The following is a 13,763-nucleotide window of genomic DNA, read 5'->3' as shown; positions in this document are numbered from 1 at the left end:
CCAGATACATTGAGCGTCTTAGCCGTGACTGCATCTCACAATTGTCAAGGGGAACAGGACAGGAGGCGTACTTATACCAACTAACTTGTCTTTGGTAGATGTACCGCAGTTGCAACTCATTGGTGATGCCTCCCTCGCCCCCATCTCTAATGCAACTGCCCTGCTAGGAATTATTGGTGCTGCCCTGGCTATTTATTTTTCTTAATTATTTTCTATTTGACCAGGTAAGACCCACTGAGGCTATACAGCTCTTTTCAGAAGCGACCTAACCACAAAGGATAGCTCAACAAAGTGGCTTATCATGTTTCTAAATGTGGAGCGAGAAAACTCGGAGGACCTGGAGATAAATCCACGCGACCACAGCTAGAGCGTGCAAATCCCAAATATATTCAGCTGGCGTCAGGGTCGGGATCGAACCCACGACCTCCTGCATACCATGGGAGGGAGTTGACATCTCCTAGCCACACCGTGGCACCTCGGCTGCTCCTGGGGGTCGTTCTTAATGTCGTTGGTGCCAGAGGTCGCAAACGGGTTTTGATTCCTTACCCGTACCCGTACCCGGCCGCACCAGGGTCGCAAATGGGTACCCGTACCCTACCCGTACCCGTACGCTACCCGAAATGAGTGACAAACGGTTACTCACCAGTGACTCACGGCCTACCCGTACCCGGCCCGGTACGGGTAGCCGGGTATTGGGTAGGGTACGGGTATCGGGTACCCGGTTGCGACCTCTGATTGGTGCTGGGCTGGGTTGTGCCGAGCCCTCCTCTCTCTCGTGTTTCTCTTCCCTGACTCCCCTCGCCACCCTCACCTCCTCCCTCATTTCGCCATAACGTAGACATAAAAAAACAATCATTGGTAAAGCGCCTTGAGATAACATCTTCCACCACTGACCACATACACGCGAATAATCAAATGCTCGACTTGACAAACTGAATGAGCGGTATCGACGATGAAAAGGAATTTGATTTGGGTGGAATACGAAGCAGTCCATCCCATAGCTGTCACAAAGCGAAGCGTTGCATTTTGGTGGCTATCACAAATATAAAAAAACGTGCAATGTAGTAGCATGCAAACGCCCCTGAGTTTAGATTTAAAAGCTTTCGTGACTGCAGGGATTCATCTTCTTGGTTCTATCGGTAAAGTCACGTAGAAGGGAAATAATAAAATAATAAAAATAAAACATAATAAAATACAATTCTCATGACGTTTCGGCCACAACGCAAGCAGCCGTCCTCGGGTGTCTTTCTGACAGACCTGTTCTTCACCTGAGGACGGCTGCTTGCGTTGTGGCCGAAACGTCGTGAGAATTGTATTTTATTATGTTTTATTTTTATAATTTTATTATTTCCCTTCTACGTGACTTTACCGAAAGAACCAAGAAGATGAGCCCCTGATAGTTTTAATGAAGGTCAAACGCGCGCACTCGAGTTCATCTGGTAAGACGATATGCATTGTCTGCTGCACTGGATTAAACTCTTAATTCGTTTTCAGTGCGAAGTTGGGCAAGTCCACATTGCCTCTGCTGCTGCTGCCGCCCCCGGATCAAATCTCCCCTCGTTCACCGCCTGAGCCTCTCCTCGGGTCGAACATCCATCGCATTGGCCACCCGCCTGCTGCAACGTGCGTTGTCTTTCATTTAATAAAAAAATTTCTCCCCCCCCCCCTCCTCTTGCTAAAAGCTTTCGCAACAACTTTGCTGGGTGGCGCTTTCTCTGCCGGTCGCCTCCCCCTGCCCGCACCTCTTATTTGGCCAATCGTCATTGTGCGTCTGAACCACCCCAAGGGGGGGGGGCAGTGGTGGTGGTTGGGGGGGCGTTGATGTGCACGCGTGGATGAGGATCTCTGCTTGCAGCCAATGGGAGAGGGAGGCAGGGTTCAAGAGGGGGCATTGACGTGGCCACGTTCCACTCGGGGCAAGTCAGCGAGCAAAGCAGCAGCAGCAGCACCAGAGGCAGAATTCAAGTTTCTTGCAAAAGAATCTTAAAGTCGGGTGATCAGCAGGTATGAGCAAACAGTGCAACGCAATCTTCTCTTGGGATGTGTGCCAACTCATACCCACAAAGCAATGAATAATAAGCATGTAAATACGTGTTTTAGTCCATCGGACTATAACATCTCTGTTTTACGTGGCGTTGTTAAACCGTCAAGTATTGTGGTGTTTGAAAGGACGAGATTGATTTTTTTTAACCTTTTGAAAAGTACTTTACGTTTGCTTTGTAGTGCTTGCAGTGGAGCCGAGTTCAACTTTACATGCAATGCATGGGAATGGCAAATTGGGACGTTACCCTGGGGGGGTGGGGAGCAAGACGGCAAAAATGTGGACAGACTTGTGTTTGGTAGTGGTGTGTGTTCTCGTGCTAACTGCTGATCCGGTGTATCCAACTTTTATATCTTGATGCTGACACCGTTTACGCAATGCATGTCATCCCAGAATGCACCGTTTAATTATTTTTGTTATCTGTGCCACATTGACTTGGTAAGCTTTTCGATAAGTTCACTTTGATTGGGCGCTTATATGTCCGTGCCACTTATAAAAAAAAACCTGTTCAAGCCAGCTCTGATCTGATCTCGCCCCCTTCCCCCACACAAGCCCAGCTCCCAGACTTCGTCAACAACTGCTGGATCGCTGTGTGACACGTCCCCCCCCCCCCTCAAGGAGCTGGTTAGAGGCCTTGTAAAGATACGGTTCCATTTGGGATACGTTGCAAGAGAATTGATGGCCGTATTTAACAACAACAATAATGCAAAACAAATGTGCACTGAACAGCTGTGCAAGTGGGGGGAAGCAACAACAACAACAAAATAATCGAGTTCTGTGACGATTCACCAACTCGCTGGGTAGGAGCAGGGGAGTTCATCATGACATGCCCATTGGCCAGTAACATCAGCATTCTAACGCTTCTGGTTTTATTACAAATTGGCAGCGCCCGTGTAATGTTCACGATTGCCGTCGCTGGTTTTGTTCCACGCGACGTTTGCCTTCACGTGTGCGGTCCACCCAGATGTCTGATGCCAATAGACACGCATCTCGATGAGATTATCCATCTGTAGATGTAACGCCTCTCCTTAAACATCGCCGCGTCAACCAAAAAGTGTAATTGTGCAACGCGTAAATAAGACACTAGAACTGACAACTGCTATTGCAAACCCCTTTTGTCTGGCTAGCTGTATAAATGAAAACCATAGATTTGTTTTTATCCGACCTGCAGTACAGTGCAGTGTTTGATAGTGGTGGTGGTTGGTGGCAGGTTGCTTCAGTCCAACGTAATCAGGGTTTGGTTTCGGTGAAAGTGCCAGCGTGGTCAGAGGCAAGACAGGTTTTACGATATAATGATACATGGCCGTAGTAAGTTGACAGATTACAAAGTATCAGAATGCTAAGTAAATACAGTACGGTGGTGAGGAGTTTCCCATTTTGTGCGTTCCTTTCGAAATAATATCTCAAATTTACAGCCCTTTAGCAATCTTTCTGCTGCTGGACGAAGGCCTCCCTTCTTCTTGGTTCTTTCGGTAAAGTCACGTAGAATGGACATAATAAAATAATTCTCACGACGTTTCGGCCACAACGCAAGCGGCCGTCATCAGATGGAGAACAGGTCTGTCGAGAAGAGGGGACGGCTGCTTGCGTTGTGGCCGAAACGTCGTGAGAATTAATTAATGTTTTCTTTTTATTATTTTATTATTTCCATTCTACGTGACTTTACCGAAAGAACCAAGAAGATGAATCCCTGCAGTCACGAAAGCTTTAAATCGAAAGGCCTCTCTTGTGCAGTGTCGGTCGTGTCGATTGTTTGACCATGACCATACTTCACCACGCCGCTCAGTGGAGGTTGGTCAGGGGGGATGAGGCCTAAAGCCTGTTGTGACATCACTCGCAAATCGAACTCGGGGCACCGGGTTTTGCAGCGCGGTGTGCTAACCACCGTGCCACCGCTCCACCCCACGCCTCAAATGGCCGTCTTTAACACCGAATCATTGTCTTTTCTTAATAAAGCTCTTCGTCATCATGGCGTAGTACGGAGAGAATGCTCGCGCACCGCATGCAACGAATGCAACTCTCTTACTTGGGACGTACATTGGACAACCCCAAACTGAGCTGCTGCAAGTGAAATACCGAAGTCGGGTGGGGGGGGTCATAATTAGAGGTCATCCCTCTCTCGCCGCCTCTTCTCCCTCCCATTTACGACCCTCCTGCAAGACTGGGTGCCTGCAGGATATTTTAGCAATCACGCACCGCAAGCTCGTTGGCAATTCGACGTGTCCCCCTCCCCCTCTCCCCGGTAGGGGTGGAACAAAGATGCCCGCCCGCTTCAAAACTCCTGAGGGATTCTGAGGAATTGTCACAATTCGTGGGTTGCTATTAGGGTGTGACGAATATTTTCTGTTTTAAGCTTTACACTTAATGGTGTAAAACGTGGTTTATAATAGTTACTGAACTCGTGAATGTAACATACTAATACAAATTTAATACTGTACAGCCTTTGTTAATCCACTGCTGGATGAAGCTCTTCCCATCCTGTGTCTTTTTCCAATTCAATGCCCTCTGAATGGCTAGTTTCAAGTAGCTGCTGCTAGTGTGGTGGATTTTCCTGTTCAATTCGCTGTAATATATATTTTTTTACTATTTCTGTATTTTCCTTTTTACCCCCCCCCACCCTTTCACCCCAGGGGGGTCACCCTTAGCTCAATAGGCCCCTACCCCAAGTGAACATTAAATGAACTAAACTAAACTAAAACCGACATGGCACAGGAATAGATGTTGTGGCTGAACCCGATGTGTTGAACTGAACCACAACCCCCTCTGTGACAGCTCCTGCACGTAGAGGGTACTGCTTCAGCCTGCCCCTGTGGTTCATCTTCTTGGTTCTTTCGTTAAAGTCACGTAGAAGGGAAGTAATAAAATGATAAAAATAAAACATATTTTTATTATTTCCCTTCTACGTGACTTTACCGAAAGAACCAAGAAGATGAATCCCTGCAGTCACGAAAGCTTTAAATCGAAATTTAACTGCCCCTGTGGTGTTGGAAACTTTTCATTGTGTGGACACTGGAATCGTTTGTGATGGCCCTGTTAATAAGTGGGTGGGTGGACTTTTGTGGAATTTTGGTCTCCTGACCTTCAACCTTTGCTTACCGACCCTCCAGCTGCCATCCTCCCCCCCCCCCCCCATTTGTCAATCAGGCATGTCCACGCTGGTTAAAAGTTTAACAAAAGTTGTCCTCCTCCTGGTACATGCACTTCCACGGCTGAACTCTGCACGTTAGATAGATCCTGCTCTTCTGCATAATTAAGCGGTCGGTCGTCGTCTCGCCATCCCTATGGGGAGATGTGGATCGGAGGTCGCAAACGGGTTTTGATTCCTTACCCGTACCCGGCCGCACCAGGGTCGCAATCGGGTACCCGTACCCTACCCGATATCCCTGTACCCGTACCCGGCCGGGGGTAGGGTACGGGTACGGGTACCCGATTGCAACCTCTGGGATGAAGCCATGTTACAGGCGCGGGTGGGTTGATTCTAGGAACTTGAATTGTGAGAAGAGACAAGACGTTGGGAAATGAGTGACAAACGGTTACTCACCAGTGACTCACGGCCTACCCGTACCCGGCCGCACCAGGGTCGCCAACGGGTACCCGTACCCGGCTGGGTACGGGTAGCCGGGTATCGGGTAGGGTACGGGTATCGGGTACCCGGTTGCGACCTCTGATGTGGATCCTGGTAAATAATTAATCTGGCTACGTGCCAAGTCCCTGGTCACGTGTTTTCCAGATTGGACAGCCCTCTCGATAATGGCGATGATGACGGTGACCCATGGAGGGCACAAACAAACAAGGCATTGTAATGCATGCAGCCTCGTGCGCCGAAGGCTGAAGGGCATCGTGGTAATTTTTGTAGGGTCGGTTGTTGATGGTGGTGTGTGTTGCTGTGGCCGTAAGTGGGCGCAGAGAGGGTGGATGGGTGGGTGTGGTGGTAGGAGTGGCAACAGGGTGGATTTGGAGAGGTTGTTTTCTGCTTTTTTGCTCATGGATGTTTGTGCACTTTGACCTGAATAATCTGAACCGTGTAGGAGAGTAAACGCACTGAAAGCAGTTGTTGCTTTCATTGTGGGGTGTTTGGTAGTGCTTGACCACAGCAGATTGTGCAACCGATTGGATCGGTAGTGTAACAGATTTCCAGCATGACTAGCACAGTTTCTGCAATTTGATTTGCAAAATAATTCGTATACCGAACCAAATATTATTTTGAAAATTTAAGTTCACCTCTCTAATATCGAACTGATGAAAAATGGATCCTAACCAACATCTAACACGATGGTAAATTGTAATTAGCCCATCATCGAATCACAGTGCTTGCATAACTTGTCTTGCAAAGTTTAACAAGGGCTCATTGTTGCCAGAATGAACGAGGGATGACCCATGTATGACCTCGGTGGAAAAAAAACCCCACGACTGATAATGTACATCAAAACAATCTTTTTGGGTTTTAGAAATTTACTTGACTCCCTTCAGATTTGTCTGATTTTCACAAGTTGAGAATTGGGAATAGTTTTGTACAATGAAGGGAAATCTAGGTATCCTGTGGGGGGGGGGGGGGATTGGGTGTTTTGGCAGTGGGTGCAAGCAGGGTTCTAGTTAAACCGTGACGTTTCATTTTCCCTGCAAGCGTATTAATCGTACAATTTGAACCTTACACAAACTTTGCAAAACCGAAGCCTCTACACAACTAATTTTTGGTAAAAGAGAAAACAGCCACACAAACGGGGGGGAGGAGGAAGGGAGTCATTACGTGTTGGTTACTCTCCCTGGACAGAATGAACTTCAGTGGCGAGTAAACTGCTGAGGTCAGGATTTGAGAGGGGGGCTAAGTGCACTGGTTACCACGCCAGTGGAAATGTGTTTACTCTGCTGCAGTTGCAAGAACTGCCTTTGGAGCGGCGCTTGACGTGACGTCTCTGCTTTTGTTTGCTTGCTCTGAGACAACTGGCTTGAGGTGGGAGTGCTCACCGGGTTGATTCAGGTTATCTCCAAATCCTGACGTAACTGGGAAACGTTGGTTATTTTGTAGGCTTTCAGCGATTTTTTTTTTATATAATGCGGGGTGAATATTACAGTGGTCATCCATTGCCTCTCCGCTAGTTTTGGTTGAATAAGTCGACGCGTGGGCCTTTTTTGAGTAACTGAGTGTGCGTGCTTGGATGGCGATGTGTACTCTTCTGCCAGCTTTGCACAACCCCTGGCCTGCTGTGTTTTCCGTGCGCTGACGCGGAAGAAAATATGTTGTTGGGAATGTCAAATCCAGTCCAAAGGTCACGGGTTCTGGATTAATATATGTTTTTTTTATTAATTAAAACAAGAACAGAAAGGGAGTTTAAACCTGGTCATTAAACAGCCACAAAGCCACTTGCATTGCTACTGATAGGAATGAGTAATGATGCGTAGATGCAACGCGTAAAACATCCTCTTTCGTTTGAGCCGAGTGTGCGTCCCTTATTTTCCTCCTGTAGCCGGCTCTTGTCTAAATGACCTTAGGCCAAAACTTGTAGAGCACAGATATATGACAGCAGAATTTAGAAACTTTTCCAGTTTGAGGCTTGGCAAATCTTGTTTTTCTCAATTTGGAGTGGCGAAAGCAAGCTAGTGGTTCACAGGAGGGGAATGCTCTTGTTAACTCAGGATCCACATTGTACCCACTTTCTTGGGCACAGATCGAATGAGCGACGCAGAAAATGTACTCCTTTAGGTGTGTACGCATGTCTGCATAAACGGCAGCCATGGACACGTGTGTCTTTGTGTTAGTTTTGTGTCCGTGTAGAAATGGCGGCCCTATGCTCGCATATGTGTTTGTTTTGTGTGTCTTGTAAGCAGAAATGGCAGTTCTCTAGGCGTGTGTGTGTGTGGGGAGCGGTAGCATTGTGTTTAATGTGCTGTGACTGCGAACCCGGCGACCCGAGTTAGATTGCTGCTCAAGACCAACACCAGTGACGATTATCTGAACTGGGCCTCCCCTAGTTCGGCTCAGCCTCAAATGAGTATCAGGTGCGGTGTGTCAAAATCGCCACTGGGGAGAGAAAGGCGGTCGGGCGTGGTGCTGGCCACCCACCCACTCGTGTACCGTGCCGGCCTTCATAGGTGCTCGCTAACAGCACTTTCCGCAACAGTCTATGGCTATATGGAGGATCTCTTGTCTTTTGTGTGTGTGTGAGCAGAAATGGCGGCCCTGTACCCTGCGCTCACCCCTGAGCAGAAGAAGGAGCTGGCGGAGATTGCACAGCGCATCGTCTCGAACGGGAAAGGAATCCTCGCCGCTGATGAGTCCACCGGTGCGATTTTCACTCGGGGGGAATCGTCGACAGAAAAACTGCCCCATTTAAGTGCAGTCAAAATGTTTGTGAAATCGGATCATATTGAGGCTCGCGTATGAAATTCTATTGGGCAGTTTCCCACTGAAATGCTGCTTTTACCCCACCTTATATACTGGGCTGTAGATGTGTTCCTGGAAAGTGCCATGTTAAGAGAAAAATGGGTTAAGCGAAAACTATTTCCCCATCAGTAACGTAACGATAAAGTTTGGCGAGATACGATGTGCACACGCACAGATGGCGGGACAAATAATTCGTGCTACGTCAGCGCGTACTGGATCATTCTGCAAGCTGTATCACTGTGCAGCTCAAGAAACTAGTTCGTCGTTGGCCGCTCAGAGTTCTAACGGGCGCTTTCGCGTTGTGCGAAAAGTGTTTCATCGTGGAAGAACTGCGTTATAGTGAAAACACGTTGCGTGAAGACCACGCGTTTTAAGCGAGGGCTTGCCATACCTCATGCCGCCACCACTGGTTGCTGTTGCCATCCCAGGCACCATGGGCAAGCGACTCTCGGCCATTAAGGTGGAGAACGTGGAGGAGAACCGCCGCGTCTACCGGCAGCTGCTGTTCAGCAGCGACCCCAGCGTCACCAAGGCCATCGGCGGCATCATCTTCTACGAGGAGACGCTCTACCAGAAGACGGACGACGGCACGCCCTTCGTCAAGCTCATCAAGGACCGCGGCATCGTCGTGGGGATCAAGGTGAGTGGGCGGTGGCTGCCTCCGCGCTTGTTAGCACCAGCGATGATGAATCTGAAAGGAACACACGAGTAGCGATCGGGGACGGAGGGGTGGCGACGGGTGGGGGGGGGGGGGGCAAGGTGTGGATGGAATGCACAAGTCCATCAGGTTCTAGCTGCGACCATAGCACTAATTAACCAGCCCCGAGAACCAGCACCTCTCACTGACTCTTCTCAGAGCTGGAATTTAGCCAGATGAAGTGTAAAATAAAATTTAACTTGGTGTTGTGTGTTTTTTATGTAGTCACAGTTGACCCGGCTGAGACGATTAATGCCTTGTACTTGGAAAGCCAGTTTGTTGCCAGGTGAGTGAAACCCGGATTTGTACCCACCCAGGAAGGCCATTATTACAGTCATCATCATCATTACAACACTGGGCACTGCTCGTTTTTGTTGCAGGTTGACAAGGGCACCGTGCCCCTGGCAGGCACCGATGGGGAAAGCACCACACAGGGCCTAGACGGGCTGGCAGAGCGCTGCGCCCGCTACAAGAAGGACGGCGCCGACTTCGCCAAGTGGCGCTGCGTGCTCAAGATCTCCAAGAACACGCCCTCGGCACTCGCCATCGCCGAGAACGCCAACGTGCTGGCACGCTACGCCAGCATCTGCCAGCAGGTGATGGCGCCACTGCCGCCGCTGCCACCACCACGGCGGTATTAACCGTGAGGATGGGATGAATAGAAAAAAATGCATCTCAACACATTCATCGGGAGTGCTGCCAAAGAGGAAAAGTACACAATAGGCGATGTTTTGGGCGGTGGCCCTTCCCAAAAGACGTTGTCTAAATTATACCTCATCCTCTAAGGCCACAAGGTGTTACTGACGAATGTGACTGTGTTGTTATTAGTGCTTGTGCACCACTGTGAATGGCCAGGGGTTACCTAGATAGGAATTTGAGGAGCACCCATAGGCTGGTGACTAAGGAGAAGACCAGAGAGTGGGAGACTGCAGCAGAACACCTGTAGCAGTAGAAGGAAGTGATGGCAAAGGATAGTAGCATCAATATAATTGGCTATAGTGATCACTTTACCATAACGGATTTTAGATAAAATATGATTTTGTCAATCTTGGGGCGGTTGGGTAGTGCCCAGCTCACTGCTCTATGAAACTGGTTACTCAATTTCAACTCCCGGCCACGGCTATCATCATTGGCAAAAGGGATTTCTGAACTGGGACTTGGCACCCGTGCACCCTCTTTAATAAACCCTGCACTGACCAACACAGCGTTGGGGATGTCTACATCCAGTGGTTGACGAAGATCTGCAAGTTATTGTTTTTTAATTTTTGTAATAATGCCATGACCTTTTGTGGCGTTTATAATAGAATGGACTGGTGCCGATCGTGGAGCCTGAGATCCTCCCCGATGGAGACCACGACCTCAAGACGTGCCAGTACGTCACCGAGAAGGTGAGTACGCCCGTGCGTTTCCAGTCCATGACCATCGGCTACGTTTGCTCAACACCCGTTCTGTTTCGTGGTATATATTTACAAAAAATGTTTGCTTGCATCAACAGAACAAGCAAATCTCACCTTGTTTCTAACTCGAGTCTGCCTGATGTCTCCTGGAATTTAAGTTGGTCAGAATTGGTGCCATTTTTCATGGTTTTCCAAGTGGCTTGAGTTTTCACACGAGTTCGGCAGCTGTTTCCCAGAAGCGTAATTTCCGCTTGACTCAAATTCTGTTGGAGGGAGTTCAGCCCAGCCCTCAATGTGAAATCCGCCCAGCGCATTTGAGCTCCTGTCCGAATTGGCACCCAACTTGAATTTGGAGCCAACTCGAGTTGTCTGAAACCAATTAGACAGGGTGCCCCATTGCATTTCTTGCACCAGAGCCGATGCCACCCATGCTCGGTCACTGAGCTCAAACAAGTAATTTACCCACATGTGAATATGTGTGAGTAATTTTAACTGGGCGACGGGGAAAAGAGACAATTGTAAACTTGTTTACGGCATAGCTATCCTATGTGCTCATGTTGTTTGCCCTGACGTTTTTCTCTGCAAGCTTCTTCATGAACTGAATTGTCCTACTGGACATCGGTGAAAAAGAGCTGAATAGCTCATCAGATTCCTCCAGTAGAAATAAAGATTCGGATTCTGTCAAACGCCAACAGCAGCTGGCTACTTTATATGTGAGGATGTTAGCTGCTCCATCGGCTCATGAGGAAGCTCGCGGCAATACAACCCGACAACACATCCGAGAGTGATAGTACCAAAGCCATGAAAACCTGCGTGGTAGTTTTCAACATCGTCCGTCAAGCTTCCCCGTTTTATCGCTGCTCATTCGCCAGGTCCTGGCAGCCACCTACAAGGCGCTGAGCGACCACCACGTGTACCTGGAGGGCAGCCTGCTCAAGCCAAACATGGTGACGGCTGGGCAGGCTTCCAAGATTCGCTGTTCACCACAGGAGGTCGCCATGGCAACTGTCACTGCACTCCGTCGCACTGTGCCCAGCGCGGTGCCTGGTAAGCGTCGCGCGAGTGTGGCAGTGTGCGGTTGGTGTGCTAGACCGGTGCTCGTGCATTTACTTGCTCGAGATGTCTTGTCGGAGGTGTCACTGTTGTCTTGCCGATTCAGGACTCGGAATTCCATCTCCGCCTCCTTATGTTAGAGTACATCGCAGGGAAATTGTCTAACTAGCTTGTGGGAGCATAGAAAGTATGCGCAAGTACAACGAGTTTGCTGCGCTACCCCCAGGCTGCCCGCCATATAGCCCCGCAGGAGCCTATAAACAACCTTGTGTATGATGGTCACCCATCCTGGGAACTCCAGGAACCACCCTGCTCCGCTAGCAAGATCTGATGAGATTGGGAAAATTTATGATTGGGTCCCAACATTGCATTCAAAGTGCACGTTTTAGCTTCGACTTGTTACCAAATCGCCATTTAATTTCCGATGCTAGAAATATTCCTGCTAGGCTGCAGTGGATCTCGATGGGCTAAGTCGCCGCAAGGGAAACGCTCGTAAAGTGCGCATGATGACAGTGATGGTGAGCGATGGAGACTAATGACGGTATCTCTCGGCAGGTATCACCTTCCTGTCGGGTGGGCAGAGTGAGGAGGATGCCTCTCTCAACCTCAATGCAATCAATAAGGTGCCTCTGGAACGGCCGTGGGCCCTGAGCTTCTCGTACGGCCGAGCTCTGCAGGCCTCCGTGCTCAAGGCCTGGGCCGGAGCTCCTGCAAACATCCCCGCTGCCAAGAAGGAGTTTGAAAAGCGTGCCGCCGTAAGCCATTGTCCACCAAAACCACCCACCACCTTTCATTAAAGTCGTCCATGTTAATGTTGATGATGACCAGTGTGGAAAATTGTCGATGTTGCTGTAGGATAATGTCTAATATTTAGGAAAGTCAATAACATTACTGTAATTGTGTGATCTTGATAATAAGCGTTGTGAATACGGGTATGACATTTCTGCTATGCGGTCTAACTACATGTTCACCTTTCCCTTTGTTGATTCTCCACAGATTAACGGGTTGGCTGCCCAGGGCAAGTACGTCCCTGCCGGATCATCTGGCAGTGCAGCATCGGAATCTCTCTTCATCGCAAACCACAACTACTGAGTTTGCAAGCTTCATCCAGGAGAGAATAAAAAAAACCATAGCATTGATTGTAAAAGGGCCAAATAAAAATAACGTTTATTGTCGAAGCACACTTGCAGTGTCGGTTAAAAAGGTGTAGCTGTTAAAGAAATTGTTGTGTTCACTTTGGTAAGGTAGAAATGGGAGGTGCGGTAAAATAAAAAGGCAGTGGCTTCTGAATTCTGAAAGCTTGAGGAAGAACCAATTTGAGCAGGTGTTCGTGATAGCTGTGTGCCAATTAATGCATTCGAGTAACACTTGTCTTGTGAAAAGTCTTTGTGGGTTGCTAACGCAAGTGCAGATTATCTTTTTATGAGAGGGTATCATGTACTTGATTGTTCTTCTATTGTGAAGTGATTTGTTTAAATTAAAGATTCTTCATATGCACTCTTCCAGAACAGATTCCTGCGTGTGGAATATATTTTTGCGGTTCTCACTAATGGAACTATTGTTATTCAGTTATTACATTCTTAACCAATGTGAACAAAACTCCTCTATGTTGTGAACTCTTCAGAAATGCTGCTGTGGGTTTTGGAAGTGGGAAGGCGGCTCGCCCTTCGGTAATGTTAGCGCTGTGAATTTGTTGTGCAGGTGCAAATTGTCCTCGACGGATGCCTTTGTTTTTGTGCTGGACTGCGAAGCTCTGTCCTCTGCTGCTGCTCGTCAATAAAACCAATTCTGACGCAGAGCCGAGGTCTCGTGTCATGCTGCCCAAGAATACACGGCGTGCCAGTGGTGTGGCTATCCAGTGTGCGGGCGGTGGGCTATGAAGAGAGGGTAAATTGGACGGTGGAAGGGGTCCCCATTTCACACTTTGCACCAGGGCCCTTGTCCACCACGCTATGATAAAGCGCCATGCATCATGGCGAATGAGAAAAAGGTTGTCTTGTGCAAGAGAGATCTAAGCTAATACGTTAAAGAAAAAGTGGTCTTGTGTTTTACTCGGTCTGCAAAGGCTAAGCACAATGGTAGATAATATTAAATTTTCTTTTTCTTTAATCTGATAGAATATAGTCAATGGTAGAGAACCCTTTTTTCTTAAACCAGATAGTTGTTATGGTCTCTAAATGGACCATTATTTTG

At 48.3% G+C, this 13,763-nt stretch overlaps 2 protein-coding genes across 2 annotated transcripts in view; both read left to right on the top strand.

Moving 5' to 3' along the window:
* Positions 1-5,361, top strand: part of LOC144933124 (aldehyde dehydrogenase family 3 member A2-like) — an 82,842-nt gene extending 77,481 nt beyond the window's left edge. Inside the window, exon 11 of the mRNA XM_078857698.1 lies at positions 5,344-5,361. The gene's annotated coding sequence lies outside the window, so the exon portion shown is untranslated. The remainder of the gene's footprint in view (positions 1-5,343) is intronic.
* On the top strand, positions 1,894-13,369 carry LOC144933125 (fructose-bisphosphate aldolase, non-muscle type). Its single transcript, XM_078857703.1, has 8 exons — positions 1,894-2,004; positions 8,209-8,322; positions 8,852-9,063; positions 9,501-9,716; positions 10,425-10,508; positions 11,390-11,564; positions 12,126-12,325; positions 12,567-13,369. The coding sequence occupies exons 2-8, from the start codon at positions 8,211-8,213 to the stop codon at positions 12,660-12,662; spliced, it is 1,095 nt and encodes a 364-aa protein (XP_078713829.1). The 5' UTR covers positions 1,894-2,004; positions 8,209-8,210; the 3' UTR covers positions 12,663-13,369.
* Positions 13,370-13,763: the final 394 nt, after the last annotated feature.

This window comes from Lampetra fluviatilis, chromosome 6, assembly GCF_964198595.1.
Source record: "Lampetra fluviatilis chromosome 6, kcLamFluv1.1, whole genome shotgun sequence".
Classification (NCBI taxonomy): domain Eukaryota; kingdom Metazoa; phylum Chordata; class Hyperoartia; order Petromyzontiformes; family Petromyzontidae; genus Lampetra; species Lampetra fluviatilis.
This window is presented reverse-complemented; position numbering and strand designations above follow the sequence as displayed.

What these genes read in the sequence shown, in the direction of transcription:
- LOC144933125 (XM_078857703.1), top strand. Translation starts at nt 8,211, where the DNA reads ATGGCGGCCCTGTACCCTGCGCTCACCCCTGAGCAGAAGAAGGAGCTG. An exon ending in TGTGCCCAGCGCGGTGCCTG is followed by an intron (nt 11,565 to 12,125) that starts GTAAGCGTCGCG and finishes ATCTCTCGGCAG; the next exon opens with GTATCACCTTCCTGTCGGGT. An exon ending in AGTTTGAAAAGCGTGCCGCC is followed by an intron (nt 12,326 to 12,566) that starts GTAAGCCATTGT and finishes GATTCTCCACAG; the next exon opens with ATTAACGGGTTGGCTGCCCA.